This window comes from Oncorhynchus mykiss, chromosome 28, assembly GCF_013265735.2.
Source record: "Oncorhynchus mykiss isolate Arlee chromosome 28, USDA_OmykA_1.1, whole genome shotgun sequence".
Lineage (NCBI taxonomy): Eukaryota > Metazoa > Chordata > Actinopteri > Salmoniformes > Salmonidae > Oncorhynchus > Oncorhynchus mykiss.
The window spans coordinates 34,524,601-34,548,415 of record NC_048592.1 but is presented as its reverse complement, the minus strand read 5'-3'; the positions used below and the strand labels follow the sequence as shown (position 1 = coordinate 34,548,415).

The 23,815-nt window shown below is 44.2% G+C and overlaps 1 protein-coding gene across 1 annotated transcript in view; it reads right to left on the bottom strand.

Moving 5' to 3' along the window:
- Positions 1 to 23,815, bottom strand: part of LOC110508231 (collagen alpha-4(IV) chain) — a 68,807-nt gene that overhangs the window by 19,937 nt on the left and 25,055 nt on the right. Inside the window, exons 18-33 of the mRNA XM_036966381.1 lie at positions 23,059 to 23,125; positions 19,608 to 19,715; positions 14,430 to 14,585; positions 14,152 to 14,160; positions 13,042 to 13,131; positions 12,313 to 12,473; positions 11,730 to 11,802; positions 10,760 to 10,866; positions 10,147 to 10,330; positions 9,879 to 9,947; positions 9,496 to 9,603; positions 7,694 to 7,912; positions 5,721 to 5,879; positions 5,231 to 5,398; positions 2,362 to 2,511; positions 1,820 to 1,927 (exon numbers count right to left, since the gene is read on the bottom strand). Coding sequence (XP_036822276.1) covers positions 1,820 to 1,927; positions 2,362 to 2,511; positions 5,231 to 5,398; positions 5,721 to 5,879; positions 7,694 to 7,912; positions 9,496 to 9,603; positions 9,879 to 9,947; positions 10,147 to 10,330; positions 10,760 to 10,866; positions 11,730 to 11,802; positions 12,313 to 12,473; positions 13,042 to 13,131; positions 14,152 to 14,160; positions 14,430 to 14,585; positions 19,608 to 19,715; positions 23,059 to 23,125 — 1,936 coding nt within the window. The remainder of the gene's footprint in view (positions 1 to 1,819; positions 1,928 to 2,361; positions 2,512 to 5,230; positions 5,399 to 5,720; positions 5,880 to 7,693; positions 7,913 to 9,495; positions 9,604 to 9,878; positions 9,948 to 10,146; positions 10,331 to 10,759; positions 10,867 to 11,729; positions 11,803 to 12,312; positions 12,474 to 13,041; positions 13,132 to 14,151; positions 14,161 to 14,429; positions 14,586 to 19,607; positions 19,716 to 23,058; positions 23,126 to 23,815) is intronic.

The window sequence follows — 23,815 nt, the reverse complement described above, 5'->3', positions numbered from 1 at the left end:
ACAGTCCCACCGTCTACCACCTGCTAAAATACAGTCCCACCGTCTACCACCTGCTAAAATACAGTCCCACCGTCTACCACCTGCTAAAATACAGTCCCACCGTCTACCACCTGCTAAAATACAGTCCCACCGTCTACCACCTGCTAAAATACAGTCCCTCCGTCTACCACCTGCTAAAATACAGTCCCACCGTCTACCACCTGCTAAAATACAGTCCCACCGTCTACCACCTGCTAAAATACAGTCCCACCGTCTACCACCTGCTAAAATACAGTCCCACCGTCTACCACCTGCTAAAATACAGTCCCACCGTCTACCACCTGCTAAAATACAGTCCCACCGTCTACCACCTGCTAAAATACAGTCCCACCGTCTACCACCTGCTAAAATACAGTCCCTCCGTCTACCACCTGCTAAAATAGTCCCACCGTCTACCACCTGCTAAAATACAGTCCCACCGTCTACCACCTGCTAAAATACAGTCCCACCGTCTACCACCTGCTAAAATACAGTCCCACCGTCTACCACCTGCTAAAATACAGTCCCACCGTCTACCACCTGCTAAAATACAGTCCCACCGTCTACCACCTGCTAAAATACAGTCCCACCGTCTACCACCTGCTAAAATACAGTCCCACCGTCTACCACCTGCTAAAATACAGTCCCGCCATCTTCCACCTGCTAAAATACAGTCCCACCGTCTACCACCTGCTAAAATACAGTCCCACCGTCTACCACCTGCTAAAATAGTCCCACCGTCTGCCACCTGCTAAAATACAGTCCCACCGTCTACCACCTGCTAAAATACAGTCTCACCGTCTACCACCTGCTAAAATACAGTCCCACCGTCTACCACCTGCTAAAATACAGTCCCACCGTCTACCACCTGCTAAAATAGTCCCACCGTCTGCCACCTGCTAAAATACAGTCCCACCGTCTACCACCTGCTAAAATACAGTCTCACCGTCTACCACCTGCTAAAATACAGTCCCACCGTCTACCACCTGCTAAAATACAGTCCCACCGTCTACCACCTGCTAAAATACAGTCCCACCGTCTACCACCTGCTAAAATACAGTCCCACCATCTACCACCTGCTAAAATACAGTCCCACCGTCTAACACCTGCTAAAATACAGTCCCAACGTCTACCACCTGCTAAAATACAGTCCCACCGTCTACCACCTGCTAAAATACAGTCCCACCGTCTACCACCTGCTAAAATACAGTCCCACCGTCTACCACCTGCTAAAATACAGTCCCACCGTCTACCACCTGCTAAAATACAGTCCCAACGTCTACCACCTGCTAAAATACAGTCCCACCGTCTACCACCTGCTAAAATACAGTCCCACCGTCTACCACCTGCTAAAATACAGTCCCAACGTCTACCACCTGCTAAAATACAGTCCCACCGTCTACCACCTGCTAAAATACAGTCCCACCGTCTACCACCTGCATCCTCTTATATTAGTTTGAAGTATTTAAACAAAAAAAAAAACCTAGTCCAACATCTATTACCAAAGCAGAACTGATCTGTTTTAACACAGTTGCATGGTGCTACTGCGAACCCTTTTCTCTGAAAAAAGGGTTCCAAAAAGGTTTATTGGGTGTCCAAACAGGAGAACCCTTTTTTTAGTTCTAAGTACAATTTTCCATATAGAACCCTCCGAGTTCTATATGGAACTCAAAAGGGTTCTACTTGGAACCAAAACGGGTTCTTCAAAGGGTTCTCCTATGGGGACAGCCAGATTTCGGGTTCTAGAGAGCACCTTGTTTTGTAAGAGTGTCCAGAGGGGGTTGTGTTGTGTCTCTCTCACCTCTGGCTCCAGTGATCCCATCCTCTCCTGGTGGTCCTTCAGAGCCCTTCTGTCCTTTAACGGTTATGACTCCTACTGGGCCAGGACTTCCGGGGGGACCTCTATGACCTGGGGACATTCTACACTCTGTCAACGTGTAATATACTGAACAATATAATATACTACACTATGTGTACATATAAGTACAACATATATAATACTGTGAATGCAACAACAACGGGTGATATGGCGTTCTATGCAGAAACAGTCTACGGCGAGGGACAGCACACTGAAATAGTAATGTTATGCAAAGTATGCAGAGAGGAAATCATGCACATAGTCATGAAGAGAGATAGGATACTGTAAACAAGGAAGTATACAACAGAGAGAATAGTTTTCTAAATTCACTGAAATGACACTCCACATAAGGAGAGTAATTACAAATACTTCTAAGGAAGGTTGACTGTCTGTGTGCAGATACCAAAGGTAAACACAAAATACTATGTATGTATTTTATCATGTGGATGCTGCAATGTGCATACACTGTAATGTACAGTTTGTACCTTTGGCTCCTTTGTACCCCTGGTCTCCATCTTGACCGTCACGTCCTGTGAAACCCCTCTCCCCTTGCCTCCCACGGGATCCTGGGTTTCCAGGCCGACCCGGTGTACCAGGAATAGCCGATCCATCTCTACCAGGATATCCCCTGGGCCCTGGGAAAGATGACATCATTGGGAATAATTGTCATAGGATAATAATAAAGATAGTTCATTGGCTGGGTCATGTTCATTAGGGCATCACCTGAAAAATATTTTGCAATGGAAAAACAATTTGTGTTTCTTATTGATGCCTAATGAACACGGTCCTGGTATTCTTTGTACTCAAAATGGGATATCAGAGTTGTGTACGTCTATTTTGCAGGCTGTCTATTTTGAGGCAGGCGATACCCAAAACATGGCATCCATATTTATATATCCTTATCCCAATTCAAATGATTCAATTCAAAGTGCGAACAGAGAATCACCTAAATGTCATAACTTTACAGTGCCTTTGGAAAGTTTTCAGACCGTTGACTTTTTCCACATTTTGTTACGTTACAGCCTTATTCTACAATGGATTAAATAAATACAAAGCCAAAGCAATCTACACAATACCCCATAATGACATCACAATACCCCATAATGACATCACAATACCCCATAATGACATCACAATACCCTATACTGACAAAGTGAAAAAAGGTTGTTAGAAATTTGGGCAAATCTATTCAAATTAAAAAACAGAAATACCTTATTTACATAAGTATTCAGATCATTTGCTATGAGACTCGAAGTTGAGCTCAGGTGCATCCTGTTTCCATTGATCATCCTTGAGATGTTTCTACAACTTCATTGGAGTCCACCTGTGGTAAAGTCAATTGATTGGACATGATTTGGAAAGGCACACACATGTGTATATAAGGTTCCACAGATGAAAGTGCATGTCAGCGCAAAAACCAAGCCATGAGGTCGAAGGAATTGTCCGTAGGGCTCCGAGACAGGATTGTGTCGAGGCACAGATCTGGGGAAGGGTACAAAAAACATTCTGCCGCATTGAAGGTCCCCAAGAACCAGTGGTGTAAAGTACTTAAGTAAACATACTTTAAAGTACTACTCAAGTGTTTTTTGGGGTGTACTTTATATCTGTACTTTAGTATTTATATTTTTGACAACTTTTACTTCACTACATTCCTAAAGAAAATTATGTACTTTTTACTCCATACATTTTACCTGACACCCAAAAGTACTTGTTAGCAGGACAGGAAAATGGTCCAATTCACGCACTTATCAAGAGAACATCCCTGGTCATCCCTACTGCCTCTGATCTGGTAGACTCACTAAACATACATGCTTAATTTGTAAATGATGTCTGAGTGTTGGAGTGTGCACCTGGCTATCTGTAAATTTAGTTTGGTTTGCTTAATATAATGAAAGTGAAATGATTTATACTTATACTTTTGATACTTAAGTATATTTAAAACCAAATACTTTAGACTTTTACTCAAGTAGTATTTTACTGGGTGACTTTCACTTTTACTTGAGTCATTTTCATTTAAGGTATTTTTTAATTTCTTAAGTATGAAAATGGGGTACTTTTTCCACCACTGCCAAGAACACAGTGTCCTCCATCATTCTTAAATTGAAGAAGTTTGGAACCATCAAGGGCTGGCCGCCCAGCCAAACTGAGCAATCGGGGGAAAAGGGCTTTGGTCAGGGAGGTGACCAAGAAACCGATGGTCACTCAGCTCTGGAGTTCCTCTGTGGACATGGGAGAACCTTCCAGAAGGACAACCATCTCTGCAACCCTCCACCAATCAGGCCTTTATGGTAGAGTGGCCAGAAGGAAGCCATTCTTCAAAAAGGCACATGACAGCCCACTTGGAGTTTGTCAAAAGGCATCTAAAGGACTCTCAGACCATGAGAAACAAGATTATCTGGTCTGATGAAACCAAGATTGAACTCTTTGGCCTGAATGCCAAGCGTCACGTCTCAAGGACATCCCTACAGTGAAGCATGGTGGGGGCAGCATCATGCTGTGGGGATGTTTTTCAGCTGCAGGGACTAGGAGACTAGTCAGTACTGAGGGAAAGCTGGAGGGAAGGTTCACCATCCAATAGGACAACAACCCTAAGCACACAGGCAGGACAACACAGGAGTGGCTTCGGGACAAGTCTCTGAAAGTCCTTGAGTGACCCAGCCAGAGCACGACCTGAAAATAGCTGTGCAGCAACGCTCCCCATCCAACCTGACAGAGCTTGAGAGGATCTGCAGAGAAGAATGGGAGAAATACAGATGCAACGTCATACCTAAGAAGAATAAAGGCTGTAATCACTGCCAAAGGTACTTCAACAAAGTACTGAGTAAAGGGTCTGAATACTTATGTAAATGTAATATTTCAGTTTAAAAAAAATACAAAATTGGCAACAAAAAAATCCCGTCCGTTTTTGCTTTGTCATTATGAGGTATTGTGATGTCATTTTGGGGTATTGTGATGTCATTATGGGGTATTGTGATGTCATTATGGGGTATTTTAAAACTATTTTATCCATTTTAGAATAAGGCTGTAGTGTATCAAAGTGTGTAAAAAGTCAGTGGGTCTGAATACTTTCCGAAGGCATTGTATTTTAGTCAACCTGAGGCAAGCTGGAAACAAAAATAGCTTCTGTTTATTAAATATGTAATACAATAGTAAAAGCAACCAGCATATTATTTGACATTGCCTGTTGCTGTGGTATGTTCAGATGATAATGATAATAACCATCATCATCAAAATTATAATTAATAATAGTGATACAAATTGTAATAACAATATTGATAATAATAATATTGATGATAATAATATTGATAATAATAATAATAATAATAATAATAATAATAATTGGACCTGGCTCACCTTTGGTCCCTGTTACACCAGGGAAGCCCGGGACACCTGGTGACCCACTGAAACCTTTGGCACCAACGGGTCCCGGGGGACCAGGAGGCCCGGGGATCCCTACTGGTCCCTTCACTCCACGTCCAGGAGGACCCATAGCACCCTTACGTCCTTTATCACCACGGAAACCTAACAAGACACACCACTAAATGACTGAAAGTAGTACATGTCTTTTTAACTAAATGTGAGGTGGAGGACTGTTCAGAGCATATTGTACAATGGGAAGCTCTGTGCAGTGAGTATTGAAGTGCTTAGTTAATACTTTATCGATGCCATATTAATCTTTTCTAATTTATAGTTCCCTTAAAGTGTGACTGTTAAAACGACTATGAAACGATGACATGCTCTGGGGATAGTTCCAAAACCTAACCGATTCCTGATTTTATCTGTGTGTTAAACAGATCAAACACGAAAAGAACTGTACCGTGTGGTGGCTATTTTAGATCCTCACCCGGTGGGCCCCTGACTCCTGGTGGTCCTGAGGCTCCCGGTGGGCCAACAGCTCCTTTCTCTCTACATTCTGTTGGCCCTGGAGGACCGTTCGGTCCTGGGTCCCCAGTGTCTCCTTTTGACCCCTTGTAACCCACACCTCCGTACGGGCCTGATCCCCCTGTTATGAAATCACCATATGGTTAGAGATGCGATGAGCCCCATCTTAGAGTCACCAAGAACAATGAAAGACTGTAAAGCATTCAATATACAGTACCTGTCAAAAGTTTGGACACACCTACTCCTTCAAGGGTTTTATTTTCTTCATTGTAGAATAATAGTGAGGACATCAAAACTATGAAATAACACATATGGAATCATGTAGTAACCAAAAAAGTGTTAAACAAATCTAAATATATTTTATAATTCAGATTCTTCAAAGTAGCCACCCTTTGCCTTGATGACAGCTTTACACACTCTTGGCATTCTCTCAACCAGCTTCACGAGGTAGTCACCTGGAATGCATTTAAATTAACAGGTGTGCCTTGTTAAAAGTTCATTTGTGGAATTTCTTTCCTTCTTAATGTATTTGAGCCAATCAGTTGTGTTGTGACAAGGTATGGGTGGTATACAGAAGATAACCCTATTTGGTAAAAGACGAAGTCCATATAATGGCAAGAACAGCTCAAATAAGCAAAGAGAAACGACAGTCAATCATGACTTAAGACATGAAGGTCAGTCAATCCGGAACATTTCAAGAATTTTGAACGTTGCTTCAAGTGCAGTCGCAAAAACCATCAAGTGCTATGATGAAACTGGCTCTCATGAGGACCGCCACAGGAAAGGAAGACCGAGAGTTACCTCTGCTGCAGAGGATAAATTCATTAGAGTTACCAGCCCAAATAAAAACTTCACAGAGTACAAGTAACAGACACATCTCTAAAGCAACTGTTCAGAGGAGACTGCATGAATCAGACCTTCATGGTCGAATTGCTGCTAAGAAACCACTACTAAAGGACATCAACAAGAAGAAGACACTTTCTTGGGCCAAGAAACACAACCAATGGACATTAGACCGGTGGAAATCTGTCCTTTGGTTAGATGAGCCCAAATTTGAGATTTTTGGTTCCAACTGCCGTGTCTTTATGAGACGCAGAGTAGGTGAACAGATGATCTCCGCATGTGCGGTTCCCACTGTGAAGCATGGAGGAGGTGTGATGGTGTTAGGGTGCTTTTCTGGTGACACTGTCAGTGATTTATTTAGAATTCAAGGCACCACATCATTCTGCAGCGATATGCCATCCCATCTGGTTTGCATTTAGTGGGACTACCATTTGTTTTTCAACAGGACAACGACCCAAAACACACCTCCAGCCTGTGCAAGGGCTATTTGATCAAGAAGGAGAGTTATGGAGTGCTGCATCAGATGACCTGGCCTCCACAATCACCCAACCTCAATCCAGTTGAGATGGTTAGGGTTGAGTTGGACTGCAGAGCGAAGGAAAAGCAGCCAACAAGTGCTCAACATATGATGTAGCACTCCTTCAAGACTTTTGGAAAAGCATTACAGGTGAAGCTGATTGAGAGAGCTACTTTAAAAGAATCTCAAATATTAAATATATTTTGATTTGTTTAACACTTTTTTGCTTACTACATGATTCCATGTGTGTTATTTCATAGTGTTGATGACTTCACTCTAAAAATACTAAAGAAAGAAAAGTAAAGAAATAGTAAAGAAAAACCCTGGAATGAGTAGGTGTGTCCAAACTTCTGCCCGGTACTGTACATATACAGTAACAGTGTCTGGTGGGCCAATGCAATGTTCTTCCAATGTCCACTGCTCTATAATGGTCTCTATTTCACTGTGTTGACTACTAGATGTTAGGACAGTGAAATATTGTGTGTGTGTGTGTGTGTGTGTGTGTGTGTGTGTGTGTGTGTGTGTGTGTGTGTGTGTGTGTGTGTGTGTGTGTGTATTAAGTGAGTTAGATGCACCTGGAGGTCCAGGGATGCCTGGCAAACCAGGATCTCCCTTGGGTCCCAGTAACCCAGGTAGTCCAGGTGGACCCACGGGACCAGGTCCGGTGTTGAAGGTGTCTCCTGGAGGTCCCGGCCAGCCTGGAGAGCCTGGTGGTCCACGGAGTCCTGGTGGTCCGTCCAGGTTGATTCCAGGTTGACCAGGGTCACCGTTATCTCCAACACATCCTTGGTGTCCTGTTTGGGAAGAGGGATCCAGACATGAACCATCTAACTACTCAGACTCACTACAAACACTAACTCTCCAACCAGTCCCTTCAGTTATAACCCGTCTTAATTTTACTGTGTAAATATTACAGGCCCGAGGAATGACCACGGTCAAGTTGTGTCTCTTTTCAATATCGTCTGGATTAGAATTTCTGAGGTAGGAGTTTTACTGGAGTAGCACTGCTGAGGTAGGAGTAGCACTGCTGAGGTAGGAGTAGCACTGGAGTAGCACTGCTGAGGTAGGAGTAGCACTGGAGTAGCACTGCTGTGGTAGGAGTAGCACTGCTGAGGTAGGAGTAGCACTGCTGAGGTAGGAGTAGCACTGCTGAGGTAGGAGTAGCACTGGAGTAGCACTGCTGAGGTAGGAGTAGCACTGGAGTAGCACTGCTGAGCTCGGAGTAGCACGGCTGAGGTAGGAGTAGCACTGGAGTAGCACGGCTGAGGTAAGAGTAGCACTGGAGTAGCACTGCTGTGGTAGGAGTAGCACGGCTGAGGTAGGAGTAGCACTGGAGTAGCACTGCTGAGGTAGGAGTAGCACTGCTGAGGTAGGAGTAGCACTGGAGTAGCACGGCTGAGGTAGGAGTAGCACTGGAGTAGCACTGCTGTGGTAGGAGTAGCACTGCTGAGGTAGGAGTAGCACTGCTGAGGTAGGAGTAGCACTGCTGAGGTAGGAGTAGCACTGGAGTAGCACGGCTGAGGTAGGAGTAGCACTGGAGTAGCACTGCTGAGGTAGGAGTAGCACTGGAGTAGCACTGCTGAGGTTGGAGTAGCACTGCTGAGGTAGGAGTAGCACTGGAGTAGCACGGCTGAGGTAGGAGTAGCACGGCTGAGGTAGGAGTAGCACTGGAGTAGCACTGCTGAGGTAGGAGTAGCACGGCTGAGGTAGGAGTAGCACGGCTGAGGTAGGAGTAGCACGGCTGAGATAGGAGTAGCACTGCTGAGGTAGGAGTAGCACTGCTGAGGTAGGAGTAGCACTGGAGTAGCACTGCTGAGGTAGGAGTAGCACTGGAGTAGCACTGCTGAGGTAGGAGTAGCACTGCTGAGGTAGGAGTAGCACTGCTGAGGTAGGAGTAGCACTGCTGAGGTAGGAGTAGCACGGCTGAGGTAGGGTTAGCACTGCTGAGGTAGGAGTAGCACGGCTGAGGTAGGGTTAGCACTGCCCTCTACTGGACGTATGGCGGAACCTAGCCAGGTCCAATCCATTTCATAAAGATAGAATGCAACGCTGGTTTGATTTTACCTTATCACTTATCACAGCCTTATCTGCCTAACAAATGAACCCACTGACCAACAAACACACCAACCAGCCATCCAACTAAACTCTGTCTATTAATGACATAAAAGCTAATTTACAAAATAAACCCATTTGGAATGGATAACATCGCTTGGTCAATTGTGCGCCGCCCCATGGGCCTCCCGGTCGCGGCAGATCCTGGACTCGAACCAGGATCTCTAGTAGCACAGCTAGCGCTGCGATGCAGTGCCTTAGACCACTGAGCCACTCAGGAGGCCCCATGTACAAAGTGTGATGATTCCTTCCAAACCGTCATTACCTGGTGGTCCAGTTCCTCCATCTGTCCCGTCATCTCCTCTCATGCCTTGAGGTCCAAGGGAACCTGTGGGGCCTGGGAAACCAAGTGGTCCTGGTGGTCCAGGATTCCCTGGGGAGAGTCAATCAGAACAGGTTGATCAGTCAGTGGCAATCAATATATCCCCTGTCAATCAATCTATCACCACTGTCAATCAATATATCCCCTGTCAATCAATTTAACAACACTGTCAATAAATCTATCCCCTGCCATTCAATCTATCACCACGTTCAATCAATATATCACCTATTAATCATATTTCAGACTCCCAAAGTATGCTTAAGAAAGCCTAAAAACACATACTGACACTGTTAAAGATGATGTGTGTATGTACAGTAGTTGCTTACCTGGGGGCCCAAGTAGACCCTTTAAGCCAGGTAGGCCAGGGTTGGAAGGGCCACAGGGCAGAACCTCGCCTGGTGATGCAAAGAAAAAGGTTTCCCTTCGGTAAAACAGATTTTGAGCTGAACTAGATTTGGCATGATTAAACACATATATGCAATAAATAGATAGAACGCATTTTGTTCAGTAAATATTAAATGACGTAATGTTAACCTAAGACTTTTACCACGGAGTAGATTTTCATTCAGGCGTTTCACTCTCTATCGGTCCTACCTAGAGGTCCAGGTTGTCCAGTTTGTCCAGGGGGACCTGGGAGGCCCGCATCCCCTGGGGGCCCTTGGTGGCCATGGCGGCCTGGAGCACCAGGGCCTGGGGGGCCCGGTCTGCCTGGGGGGCCTTCAGGACCATGGAGCCCTGGGTAGCCTTTGTCACCTACCAAGCCACCGTAACCGTCACCCTGACAGATGGCAAGTCATCACAAGTTGTCCCTCACAGGCTGATCTAAAGTCAGTTTTGTGTTTCCCCACTAATGATTTAGGTTGGGACTTGGGGAGGGCAAGCTGATCCTAGATCTGTACCTAGTGGAAGCCCGGAGCAGAAATCGTACACTGACAACACAGACAGACTGCAGATGCACTAACCCGCTGGGAACACACTGGTTGAAGCAACGTTGTTTCCACGTCATTTCAATGAAATTACATTGAACCAACGTGGAATAGACGTTGAATAGACGTTGAATTAACGTCTGTGCCCAGTGGGAATTGACTGTTACCCCAATATTATAGTGTAGAAATGTAGGAAATGATCCTAATGTCCCCCCACATTTCAAATCAAAATGACCCTGGGTGGATTAATGTTCCTCTGACAGACTAGCCCACTAAGTCACCGGGGGTCCGGGGTCTCCCACAGCGCCAGGGAAGCCATCGGATCCTGGTCGACCGGTGGCGCCATGCGGTCCGTTGGGGCCATTGAAGCCCGGGTCACCCTTCGCACCTGTCAATTAAAATGTCCAAAACAACAAGTTAGGTAATGTCAATGTATTACACCAAAATGCTAAAGGCACTGAAGAAGGTTGAGGGGTCATTTAAAAAGTGCATTTTACATTTCATGTAATTTGACAAACGTAATTTCAAACCAGCATGGGTGTTTCATTTGGAAAAGTATGACACAAGGTACGGGTTCAATTCCCACAGGGATCACATACACATACTAAATATCTCACTGTCCTGTCAGTGGTAGGTATTGGTGTGGTGTTCTATAGAGACTCGATCAGATCATCATTGCTGCTTAATAAATCCTGCAATCAGATTTCCATCATTATGTAATCAGACATGTTTTTTTTAAATATTTTTTGATAGTACCTTTATTTAACTAGGCAAGTCAGTTAAGAACAAATTCTTATTTTCAATGAGGGCCTAGGAACAGTGGGTTAACTGCCTGTTCAGGGGGAGAACGACAGATTTGTACCTTGTCAGCTCGGGGGTTTGAACTTGCAACCTACCGGTTACTAGTCCAACGCTCTAACCACTAGGCTACCCTGGCACCCCAATGTTAACTGGTTATATGTGCGTGTGTGTGTGTGTGTGTAAGTAAGGTTCAACATACACCTTCTGCCAACCTTTCTGTATAGTCTACACATACAGTTTGATGCATACTTGGATAAATCCCAAGGCATGCACCAACCAGAACGCAGTGCAACTGCCTCTACAACGCAATGATGCAAGGCAAACGCAGCGTTCCAATGGAAATGAGTGTACTTCTGGTGTACCAAAACGCAATGACGCTGATGGTCTGATCGAGGCGTAAGAGATTTTCTCACGTTGCCCGTTCTAATCTGGATCGCATCTTCCACTCACCTTTATAGTTGGTCACATAGGACTCTCCCTTCTGTCCCTTCACTCCATTGTAACCAGGCCTGCCTGGGTTGCCCTACAGGGGGAAGCATGTCCAGACAACATCACTGTAACCTGCCTGGGTTGACAGTCCAGACAACATCACTGTAACCTGTCTGGGTTGACAGTCCAGACAACATCACTGTAACCTGCCTGGGTTGACAGTCCAGACAACATCACTGTAAACCTGCCTGGGTTGCCCTACAGACAACATCACTGTAGCCTGCCTGGGTTGCCCTACAGTCCAGACAACATCACTGTAACCTGCCTGGGTTGCCCTACAGTCCAGACAACATCACTGTAACCTGCCTGGGTTGCCCTATAGTCCATACAACATCACTGTAACCTGCCTGGGTTACCCTACAGTCCATACAACATCACTGTAACCTGCCTGGGTTACCCTACAGTCCATACAACATCACTGTACCCTGCCTGGGTTGCCCTACAGTCCATACAACATCACTGTAACCTGCCTGCGTTTCCCTACAGTCCAGACAAAAAGTGTTTATAATTAGTTTCTATGTTCTACAATATGGGTTAGCCTTACGTGGGATCCTTGTGAGCCAGGGTCCCCATTATATCCATGGTCACCTTTCTCTCCGCTGTGCCCTGGCAGCCCATCATAACCTAGGGGTCCGCGGGGGCCCGGAGGACCTGGGATCCCTCTGTGACCATTCTCGTACGTACACTCACACTCACCGTTGTAGCCTGAAGGATAGACGCAGACATGGTTAGTGTAATCACACGCAGACAGACATGCACAGACGCGCACACACACATACAAACACACACACTTAAGAAACAAGAGCATACAACCAACAGGTCCCAAGTGGCGCAGCGGTCTAAGGTACTGCATCTTAGTGCTAGAGGAGTCACTACAGACCCTAGTTTGATTCCAGGCTGTATCACAACCGGCCGTGATTGGGATTGACCCAGCGTCGTCCGGGTTAGGGTTTGGGATTGACCCAGCGTCGTCCGGGTTAGGGTTTGGGATTGACCCAGCGTCGTCCGGGTTAGGGTTTGGGATTGACCCAGCGTCGTCCGGGTTAGGGTTTGGGATTGACCCAGCGTCGTCCGGGTTAGGGTTTGGGATTGACCCAGCGTCGTCCGGGTTAGGGTTTGGGATTGACCCAGCGTCGTCCGGGTTAGGGTTTGGGATTGACCCAGCGTCGTCCGGGTTAGGGTTTGGCCGGGGTAGGCTGTCACTTTAAAATAACAATTTGCTCTTAACTGACTTGCCACGTTAAATACATCAAAATAAGTAAAGGTCATTCACCTTTTTCTCCTTTGTATCCCGTTAATCCTGGATATCCGGTATCGCCATCGTCTCCTCGTACACCCGGCTCACCAGGAACACAATAAATGCCTACAGGACATGATTGGCAAACGCCCCCCCCCCCCCAAAATAAAAATGTATAATTAAAAACATAACTCCACTGATCATCAGTGCCAGTTACATCAGTGACTTCAGAAAATGGACTAACAACCTGAAACTTTGCATTGTGTCAGTCCAACATCTAGTCTGCATCCCAAACAGCACCATTCCATACTATTCCAGAGCATTACTATGTACCCTCTGGGCCCTAAAAGCAGGGCACTATATGAGAAACATAATGCTATTTGGGACGCTGCCCGAAGCAGTATTTGAAATATGTTGATAGTTTAATTCAGCAATAAGGCCCGAGGAGGTGTGGTGTATGGCCAATACACCACGGCTAAGGGCTGTTCTTAGGCACGAAGCAACAGACCGAAAGGCTCCTTAACAGCTTCTACCCCCAAGCCATAAGACCGCTGAACAATTAATAAAATGGCCATCGGACTATTACATCCCCCCCCCCCCGCCCCCGCATTTGTTTTGTACACTGCTGCCACTCGCTGTTTATTATCTATGCATAGTCACTTCACCCCTACCTACATGTACAAATGACCTCTAACCTGTACCCCCACACATTGACTCTGTACCGGTACCCCCTGTATATAGCCTCGTTATTGTTATTTTATTGTGTTGCTTTTTACTTTAATTTATTGGGTAAATATTTTTCTTAACTCTTCTTGAACTGCACTGTTGGTTAAGGGCTTGTAAGAAAGCATTTCATGGTAAAGTCTACACTTGTTGTATTCGGTGCATGTGACGAATAAAGTTTGATTTGATTTGAGTCCCTAGATACAGTCCTTAGCCGTGGTACATTGGCAAATATACCACAAACCCCCAAGGTGCCTTACTGCTATTATAAACTGGTAACCAACGTAATTAGAGCAGTAAAAATAAATGTTTTGTCATACACGTGGTATTACGGTCTGATATACCACGGCTGTCATCCAATCAGCATTCAGGGCTCGAACCAGACAGTTTATCACAATCAATATACAATGACATCACGCTTACCTCCACATCCTAACAGAATTCCAGTAATTATACACCGTCGAAACACAGCGATTATGTTAGGCCAAGGAGGTGCACACAATGGAAGGGAAAACGCACACCGTGTCAGTAACAGTTCACAGTATACCTTGTATTTACGGTAGAACGTGCATCATTTAAAGTTCCAACATGTACCATTTCAATGACTACATGAAAATTGGCAGATCATATCTAAGTCATGGACAGTGGCTAGAGAGAGCTTGTGGTGTGACTCCATACAGTCTGGTATTGTGTGGTCCTACCTGGATGACCCGGGGGGCCTCTGAACCCCTTGGCTCCGGGACGCCCTCTTTCACCTGGTTGTCCTGGTATTGACTCTATAGTGTAGTACCTTCCCGGCTCCCCCTTTAAACCCTTAGGACCAGGGAGACCGGGGTAACCTAGCTGCCCTGGTTGACCTGGACAATGAAAAGGACAGACGAGGGGTCAGGGGTTGAGGGGTGAAAGGTGATGGATATAGTGAGTGGAGCATGGTAGCAGAGCTTACGGGCAATACAGTGCTGTGAAAAAGTATATGCCCCCTTTCTAATTTCCTCTACTTTTGAATATTTTTGATACCAAATCTTCAACCAAAACCTAATATTAGATAAAGGGAACCTGGGGGGAACAAATAATACAACAATTACATACTTATTTAATTTATTTCATAAACAAAGTTAAGCAACACCCAATGCCCCTATGTGGAAAAAGTATTTGCCCCTTTTCACTCAATAACTAGTTGTTCCACTTTTAGCTGCAATGACTCCAACCAAACACTTCCTGTAGTTGTTGATCAGTCTCTCACGTTGCTGTGGAGGAATTTTGTCCCACTCTTCCATGCAGAACTGCTTTAGCTCAGCGACATTTGTGGGTTTTCAAGCAGGAACTGCTCGTTTCAAGTCCTGCCACAACATCTCAATTGGGATTAGGTCTGGACTTTGACTTGGCTGTTCCAAAACTTCAAATTTGTTGCTTTTTAGCCATTTTCATGTAAACTTGTGTTTTACTATATTTTTTTTACTGTTGTTTTTAATTCTTTACTTATCTATTGTTCACTTAATACCTTTTTTGCACTGTTAGTTAGAGCCTGTAAGTAAGCCTACCCCTGTTGTCACGGCGCACGTGACAAATTAACTTTGATTTGATCGACTCGCAGATGGATGATCTAACATTCCACCATGCTTGACCGTTGGTATGAGGTTCTTACTGTGGAATGCAGTGTTTGGTTTTTGCCAGGCATAATGGGGCCCATGTCGTTCAAAAAGTTATACTTTTGAATCATCTGTCCATAGAACATTCTTCCAAGAGTCTTGATGATCATCCAGGTGGTTTTTGGCAAACTGGAGTCAACTTTTTGGATGAGATGGGTCCCATTATGTCTGGTGAAAACCAAACACTGTATTCCGCAGTAAGAACCTTACACTAACGGTCAAGCATGGTGGTGGTAGTGTGATGGTTTGGAGATGCTTTGCTGCCTCGGGACCTGGACAGCTTGTCTTAATAGAAGGAACCATGAATTCTGCTCTGTATCAGAGAATTCTACAGGAGAATGTCAGACCATCCGTCTGTGAGCTGAAGCGCAGCTGAGTCATGCAGCAAGACAATGATCCAAAAGACACAATTAAGTCTACATGAAAAAAGCAACACATTTGAAGTTTTGGAACGGCCTAGTCAAAGTCCAGACCTAATCCCAATTAAGATGTTGTGGCAGGACTTGAAACAAGCAGTTCACGCTTGAAAACCCACAAATGTTGCTGAGTTAAAGCAGTTCTGCATGGCGATGAGAGAGACTGATCGACAACTTTATTTTTTAAATTGTATTTGATCTTTATTTATACAGGTTTTCCTCATTGAGATAATATCTCTTTTCCACGAGAGACCTGGTCCCATAGCAGCAGGGGGAACAACGTTTCAGACAAAACAACTTACATACACTAACACAACTATAAAACACACATACAGTACAACAATTACATATTGCATTAAAAACACAAACATCTTGACTAAAAACAGCTGGACTAAAAACAATAACACTCTTCTATGATATATACATCGATTAAGTGTTTAAACTCCACCAACGAAACTAGATCATCACATTTTAAAATGTTCAGGAGAGAATTCCAGGACCACGGTGCTAAGTAACTATTTCTACCATGACCTGTTCTAATTTTTGGTACTGTTAGAAGCAAATCAGAATGGGACCGTAACTGAGATTTTTTACTGACCGGACTAAAAAAGAACAGAGATAAAATGGCATTTTACCCAATATGGCCTTATAAATCAGTGTATACCAGTGTTTAAGCCTACGCAAGGTCAATGACGACCAGCCAACAGCGCTGTAGAGATCACAATGATGTGTTAGACGTTTCTGATTTGTAATGAACCTGAGGGCAGCATGATACACTGAATCAAGTGCTCTCAGGGTAGTGGCTGAGGCCTGCATATACAGTATATCACAAAAGTGAGTACACCCCTCACATTTTTGTAAATTTTTTAGTATATCTTTTCATGTGACAACACTGAAGAAATGACACTTTGCTACAATGTAAAGTAGTGAGTGTACAGCTTGTATAACAGTGTACATTTGCTGTCCCCTCTTTAATAACTCAACACACAACCATTCATGTCTAAACCGCTGGCAACAAAAGTGAGTACACCCCTAAGTGAAAATGTCCAAATTGCGCCCAATTAGCTATTTTCCCTCCCCGGTGTCATGTGACTCGTTAGTGTTAGGTCTCAGGTGTGAATGGGGAGCAGGTGTGTTAAATTTGGTGTCACTGCTCTCACACTCCCTCATACTGACTGGTCACTGGAAGTTCAACATGGCACCTCATGGCAAAGAACTCTCTGAGGATCTGAAGAAAAATAAATAATTGTTGCTCTACATAAAGATGGCCTGGGCTATAAGAAGATTGCCAAGACCCTGAAACTGAGCTGCAGCACGGTGGCCAAGACCATACAGCGGTTTAACTGGACAGGTTCCACTCAGAACAGGCCTCGCCATGGTCGACCAAAGAAGTTGAGTGCATGTGCTCAGCGTCATATCCAGAGGTTGTCTTTGGGAAATAGACATATGAGTGCTGCCAGCATTGCTGCAGAGGTTGAAGGGGTGGGGGGTCAGCCTGTCAGTGCTCAGACCATACGCCGTACACTGCATCAAATTGGTCTGCATGGCTGTCGTCCCAGAAGGAAGCCTCTTCTAAAGATGATGCACAAGAAAGCCCGCAAACAGTTTGCTGAAGACAAGCAGATTAAGGACATGGATTACTGGAACCATGTCCTGTGGTCTGATGAGATTTGGGTCAGATGGTGTCAAGCTTGTGTGGCGGCAACCAGGTGAGGAGTACAAAGATAAGTGTGTCTTGCCTACAGTCAAGCATGGTGGTGGGAGTGTCATGGTCTGGGGCTGCATGAGTGCTGCCGGCACTGGGGAGCTACAGTTCATTGAGGGAACCATGAATGCCAACATGTACTGTGACATACTGAAGCAGAGCCTGTTCCCCTCCCTTCGGAGACAGTATTCCAACATGATAACGACCCCAAACACACCTCCAAGACGACCACTGCCTTGCTAAAGAAGCTGAGGGTAAAGGTGATGGACTGGCCAAGCATGTCTCCAGACCTAAACCCTATTGAGCATCTGTGGGGCATCCTCAAACGGAAGGTGGAGGAGTGCAAGGTCTCTAACATCCACCAGCTCCGTGATGTCGTCATGGAGGAGTGGAAGAGGACTCCAGTGGCAACCTGTGAAGCTCTGGTGAACTCCATGCCCAATAGGGTTAAGGCAGTGCTGGAAAATGATGGTGGCCACACAAAATATTGACACTTTGGGCGCAATTTGGACAGTTTCACTTAGGGGTGTACTCACTTTTGTTGCAAGCGGTTTAGACATTAATGGCTGTGTGTTATTTTGAGGGGACAGCAAATTTACACTGTTATACAAGCTGTACACTCACTACTGAAGTGTCATTTCTTCAGTCTTCTCACATGAAAATATATACTCATATTTACAAAAATGTGAGGGGTGTACTCACTTTTGTGATATACTGTATATAAACATCCCTGTCACGACTCCCACAGAAGGTGGCTCCTCTCCCTGTTCGGGCTGCGCTCGTCGGTCCTCGTCTCTGGTCTACTAGCTGCCACCGATCCCCTTTTCCTTTTCTGTTAGTTTTGTCTTATTAGTTACACCTGTTTCTTGTTAGGGTTTTGGTTAGGGCTATTTAAGACGGTTATGCCCGCCTGCTTTTGTGCGGGCTTGTTCCTCTGTTCGTTTTGTGGATGTGCATTTTCTTATTTTCTCCGGACTGTTTGGGTCCTGTTTTTGGGCCGGTAGTTTGTATGCGCCTGGTGTTTTTGCCGTGACCGTTTCTGTCACAGGAATAAATACTATTGTCCTAAACCCTCTGCACCTGACTCCTCCGCACCCACTACTCCTAGAAGTCGTAACAATCACTCAAATCTAAAACCGACAGTAATGTACATCGTACCAGCTCCTTCCTGGCCTCAAAAGAAAAACAAGCCTTATGCCGGTAATACAATCCTATTCTCAGCTTGAGCTTCCTTATCAAGTTCTCTACATGCACAGTGAAGCTCAGCTTATCATCAACCCACACATCCAAATATTTGTACACTTGTACTTGCTCTATAGTATGTCCAGCCAATGTAGCAATGACATGATTTGTATCATGCCACGCAGTTTGTTTTACCCAAATTTAGAATCAGCTTTAAATCATACACATTCGGTTGTATGATGCTAAATGCTCTTTGGGCATTTTCAAAAGCTAAAGATAAACTACTACCGCTTGAATAAAGAACAGTATCGTCTGGATAAAAATGAACATCCGCTGTTTCAGGAAGCTTTTGGTTGCAGTCATTGCAGCTGAAGGTGGCAGAACCAGTTACTGAGTGTAGGGGGACACTTACTTTTTCCACACAGGGGAATTGGGTGTTGCATAACTTTGTTAATTAAATAAATGAAATAAGTTTCACAATTTTGGGGGGTTATTTGTAAACTCAGGTTCCCTTAATCTAATATTAGGTTTTGGTTGAAGATGTGACAACATTCCATATCAAAGATATGCAAAAATAGAGAAAATCAGAAAGGGGGTAAATAGACTTACAGAGCCATGAAAAAGTAAGAACACAAGTTAGAACAGCTGTGCTCTTATTTTGTACAAATATGGGCATTGTCTACTATAGTAGGACAGGAAGTGAATGGATAGAAAAGGCAGGGGACAGAAGACTGGCCCTTGGCCACAATAATCCATCCCAAAGTGACTCTTGTTTACTTCCGTTCTTGGATTAAAAAAGGAAAAGGCTGGTATAAGGAATTGGTGGAAGGTATGACAATTAGGAAACAGGAACAGAAAAAAGACAGAACATTTAGAAAAATAGGGGATAGGATATATTATATATCATAAAGATGGTGAAATGTTGACCTGTGGAGCTTAATACCCCTGGTGGTCCGGGAGGTCCATTAATGCCCATCTCTCCAATGTCTCCTGGTGCTCCCCTTGGACCCTGGGGGCCGGGATCACCAGGGTAACCTGCAATACAGTGGATACAGAGTCTGTTTCTCATTTGACCATGATTCAGATCTCATGCGCTGTTATGTTTTCTTCCTACAGGTCTTTCCTAATCATAATCTCACATTGTCTTGGATCATGTTTCTCTGGATAAACAAAAAGGTTGAAGAAATAAACATAACAAACAACATAAATAAACTCTATGGATCCATATTTGAGAACATTAGAAAAACTTTGTCTCAAAATGTGCGTTAGCCAAATTAAATGGTTGATGTAGTTGCAGGTGATAAAATGCTATGTTAGTTTTTCCCATTACACAACCTGGCACATTTAGCCCTATGTTATCCTGACCAGGATAGGTCAGTGATTAGGTTCAGTAACAAATTCCGCATCAACTTATCAAAGATCTTAAGACTTTATATCCAATGGCACTTCTTAAAATAGGTCCATTTGTCCACCAGAGGGCTATTTTAAGCCTTCAAATTCAAGGTTTACTTGGTCTATAAAGTGCAGCGTCCCAATAATACATGCACGTGTTCACATATGACAAAAGCGTGTGTTTTTGCGTATCCGTTTCACACACATCCATGTGGGGGGGGGGGGGGGGGGGGGGAGGCGCAAGGGATCTGACGCTCAGAGGCGTCGGCATGGTTCTAAAGCACAGTGTTGCCTGTTTTGTGTCACATTCCAATGATAAAACTGGGGGGGGGGGGGGGGGGGGGGGGGGTGTTAAACTAATCAAAATATATTTTGTATTTCAAATTCTTCAAAGTAGCCACCCCTTTCCTTGATGACAGCTTTGCACACTCTTGGCATTCTCTCAACCAGCTTCATGAGGTCACCTGGAATGCATTTCAATTAACAGGTGTGCCTTCTGAATTTGTGGAATTTCTTTCCTTCTTAATGTGTTTGAGCCAATCAGTTGTGTTGTGACAGGGTAGGGTGGTATACAGATGATAGCCCTGTTTGGTAAAAGACCAAGTCCATCTTATGGCAAGAACAGCTCAAATAAGCAAAGAGAAGTGAGAGTCCAGCATTACTTTAAGACATGAAGGTCAGAACTTTGAAAGTTTCCTCAAGTCGCAAAAACCATCAAGCCCCCTGATGAAACTGGCTCTCATGAGGACTGCCACAGGAAATGAAGACCCAGAGTTACCTCTGCTGCAGAGGATAAGTTCATTAGAGTTACCAGCCTCAGAAATAGCAGCCCAAATAAATGCTTCACAGAGTTCAAGTAACAGACACATCTCAACATCAACTGTCCAGAGGAGACTGCTTGAAATCAGGCCTTCATGGTCAAATTGCTGCAAAGAAACCACTACTAAAGGACACCAATAAGAAGAGACTTGCTTGGATCAAGAAACACGAGCAATGAACATTAGACCGGTGGAAATCTGTCCTTTTGGTTTGATGAGTCTAAATTTGAGATTTTTGGTTTCAACCAGCGTTTCTTTGTGATACGCAGAGTAGGTGAACGGATGATCTCCGCATGTGTGGTTCCCACCGTGAAGCATGGAGGAGGTGGTGTGGGGGTGCTTTTCTGGTGACACTGTCAGTGATTCATTTTGCAGTGATACGCCATCCCATCTGGTTTACGCTTAGTGGGACGATCATTTATATTTCAACAGGACAATGACCCAACACACCCACAGGCTGTGTAAGGGCTATGTGACCAAGAACAAGAGGGATGGAGTGCTGCATCAGATGACCTGGCCTCCAATCACCCGACTTCAACCCAATTGAGATGGTTTGGGATGAGTTGGACCGCATAGTGAAGGAAAAGCAGTACTCAGCCAGCATATGTGGGAACTCCTTCAAGACTTTTGGAAAAGCATTCCAGGTGAAGCTGGTTGAGAGAATGCCAAGTGTGTCCAAAGCTGTCATCAAAGCAAAGGATGGTTACTTTGAAGATATAAAATATATTTTGATTTGTTTAATTAACACTACTAAAAGGACACCAATAACAAGAAGAGACTTGCTTGGGCCAAGAAACACGAGCAATGGACATTAGACCGGTGGAAATCTGTCCTTTGGTCTGATGAGTCCAAATTTGATATTTTTGGTTCCAACCGCCATGTCTTTATGAGATGCAGACTAGGTGAACAGATGATCTCCACATGTGTGGTTCCCACTGTAAATCATGGAGGAGAAGGTGTGATGGTGCTTTGCTGGTGACACTGTCAGTGATTTATTTAGACTTCAAAGCACACTTAACCAGCATGGCTACCACAGCATTCTGCAGCGATACACCATCCAATCTGGTTTGCGCTTATTGGGACTATCATTTGTCTTTCAACAGGACAATGACCTGTGTAAGGGCTATTTAACCAAGAGGGAGAGTGATGGACCATAACTGAAGGAAAATCAGCCAACAAGTGCTCAGCATATGTGGGAACTCCTTCAAGACTGTTGTAAAAGCATTCCAGGTGAAGCTGATTGAGATAATACCAAGAGTGTGCAAAGCTGTCATCAAGGCAAAGGGTAGTTATTTGTAGAATCTACACTTTTTTGGTTATTACGTGATTCCATATATGTTATTTCATAGTTTTGATGTCCTCACTATTATTCTACAGTGTAGAAAATAGTAAAAAATAAAGAACAACCCTGGAATGAGTAGGTGTGTCCAAAGTTTTGACTGGTACTGTGTGGGTCAGTCTGTAAGGTTTCGAACAATAAGTTCCTCATGAAATGTGTTCGTAATGTTCAGTTACAAGGTTTTGACTGCCCTTCTCTCTTCTATTCTCAACACAATAAAATGTAATTCTACATTTCAAAGGGGAAAAACTATATATCTCACCTGGGATTCAAACTTTCCGTAAACAGCAAAAACTACCAGGAACTACCAGGAGCCACCAGGAGCCACCAGGAACTACCAGTAGCCACCAGGAACTACCAGGAGCCACCAGGAACTACCAGGAGCCACCAGGAACTACAAGGAGCCACCAGGAACTACCAGGAGCCACCAGGAACTACCAGGAAATACCAGGAACTACCAGGCCACACTGGTACCACACTGAGCTATTCGTCCAGTTTATATGTTGTGCGTTTTAGTAACTTTGACTAGTAGGTGGTGCCGTTTGACTTTGTTAAGGACGCTTTCATGGAAAAGTGATCGATCACATCCAACAACAATACGTCAACATTTGTAATTGGCTGATACAGAATTTGTTACCGGACATAAATCACTGCTAGCTGGTCAGGTTAGCATAGCGCTAAATGTGACATGTTATCTAATGGGAACAACTAACATGTAGCATTGTATCACGTGTAACTATGTCAATGATTTTAAATGGTCGTTTTTGAAGTTTAAACTTTTTCTAATGTTCTTAAGTATGGACCTCGTATAACTGAGGTGTCCTCTAACCTGCTACAGTGGAATTGTGGTATATTTGGCTCGCCGGTCCTCTGATGCCTTTGTCTCCTGGGAAGCCCTGCGAGGATACAGGGAGAGAGGTTATTACCTAATGATAATGATAATAATGAGAATGCATTAATTTACTGCGGGGCAACATAGGAGATCATCACTCATAAATATGGCCAGGAGTTTTTCCTGGACAGATCATATGGTCAGGAAACACTCACTGTGCTACTCATTATCTGGATTGGCATCGATTTCAATTCAAGAGATTAATTTAAATTCCAGTTGCTAGATCTGTGGCCCTGAATGAAAGAAGTGTAGTACACAGAAGAGTACACAGAAGAGTTCATGCAAGAGTCTCTCTAAAATGTTTTATTATGTCAATACAATGGCCATCTTTTGAGTCCATCTTTGTCCATAGCCAATTTTATGTCTAGCGATGATGTCACAGTTACAGGCGCGACAGGCATGACATCACAAAGGGGTTGGCAAGGAGAGAAAGCTTTGGGGACAGAAAGTAGAGCAATCTTCATTTTAGTAGACCTTGCTACAAATGCCGCCGTTGTTTAACAAAGGTAAAACAATATATATAAACTTTAAAAATGACCTTTTTAGAGTAAGCACTCAAAATATACATAAATATATTAAAAAAACGACTGAGACAAGAATATGAGGGAGGCAGTTGAAGGGCCGGTTTACAGTAAACTGTTGTGAGAATGTGAGTGGGCTCTTTAAAGATATCGATCACCCTTGGTCCTAGGTG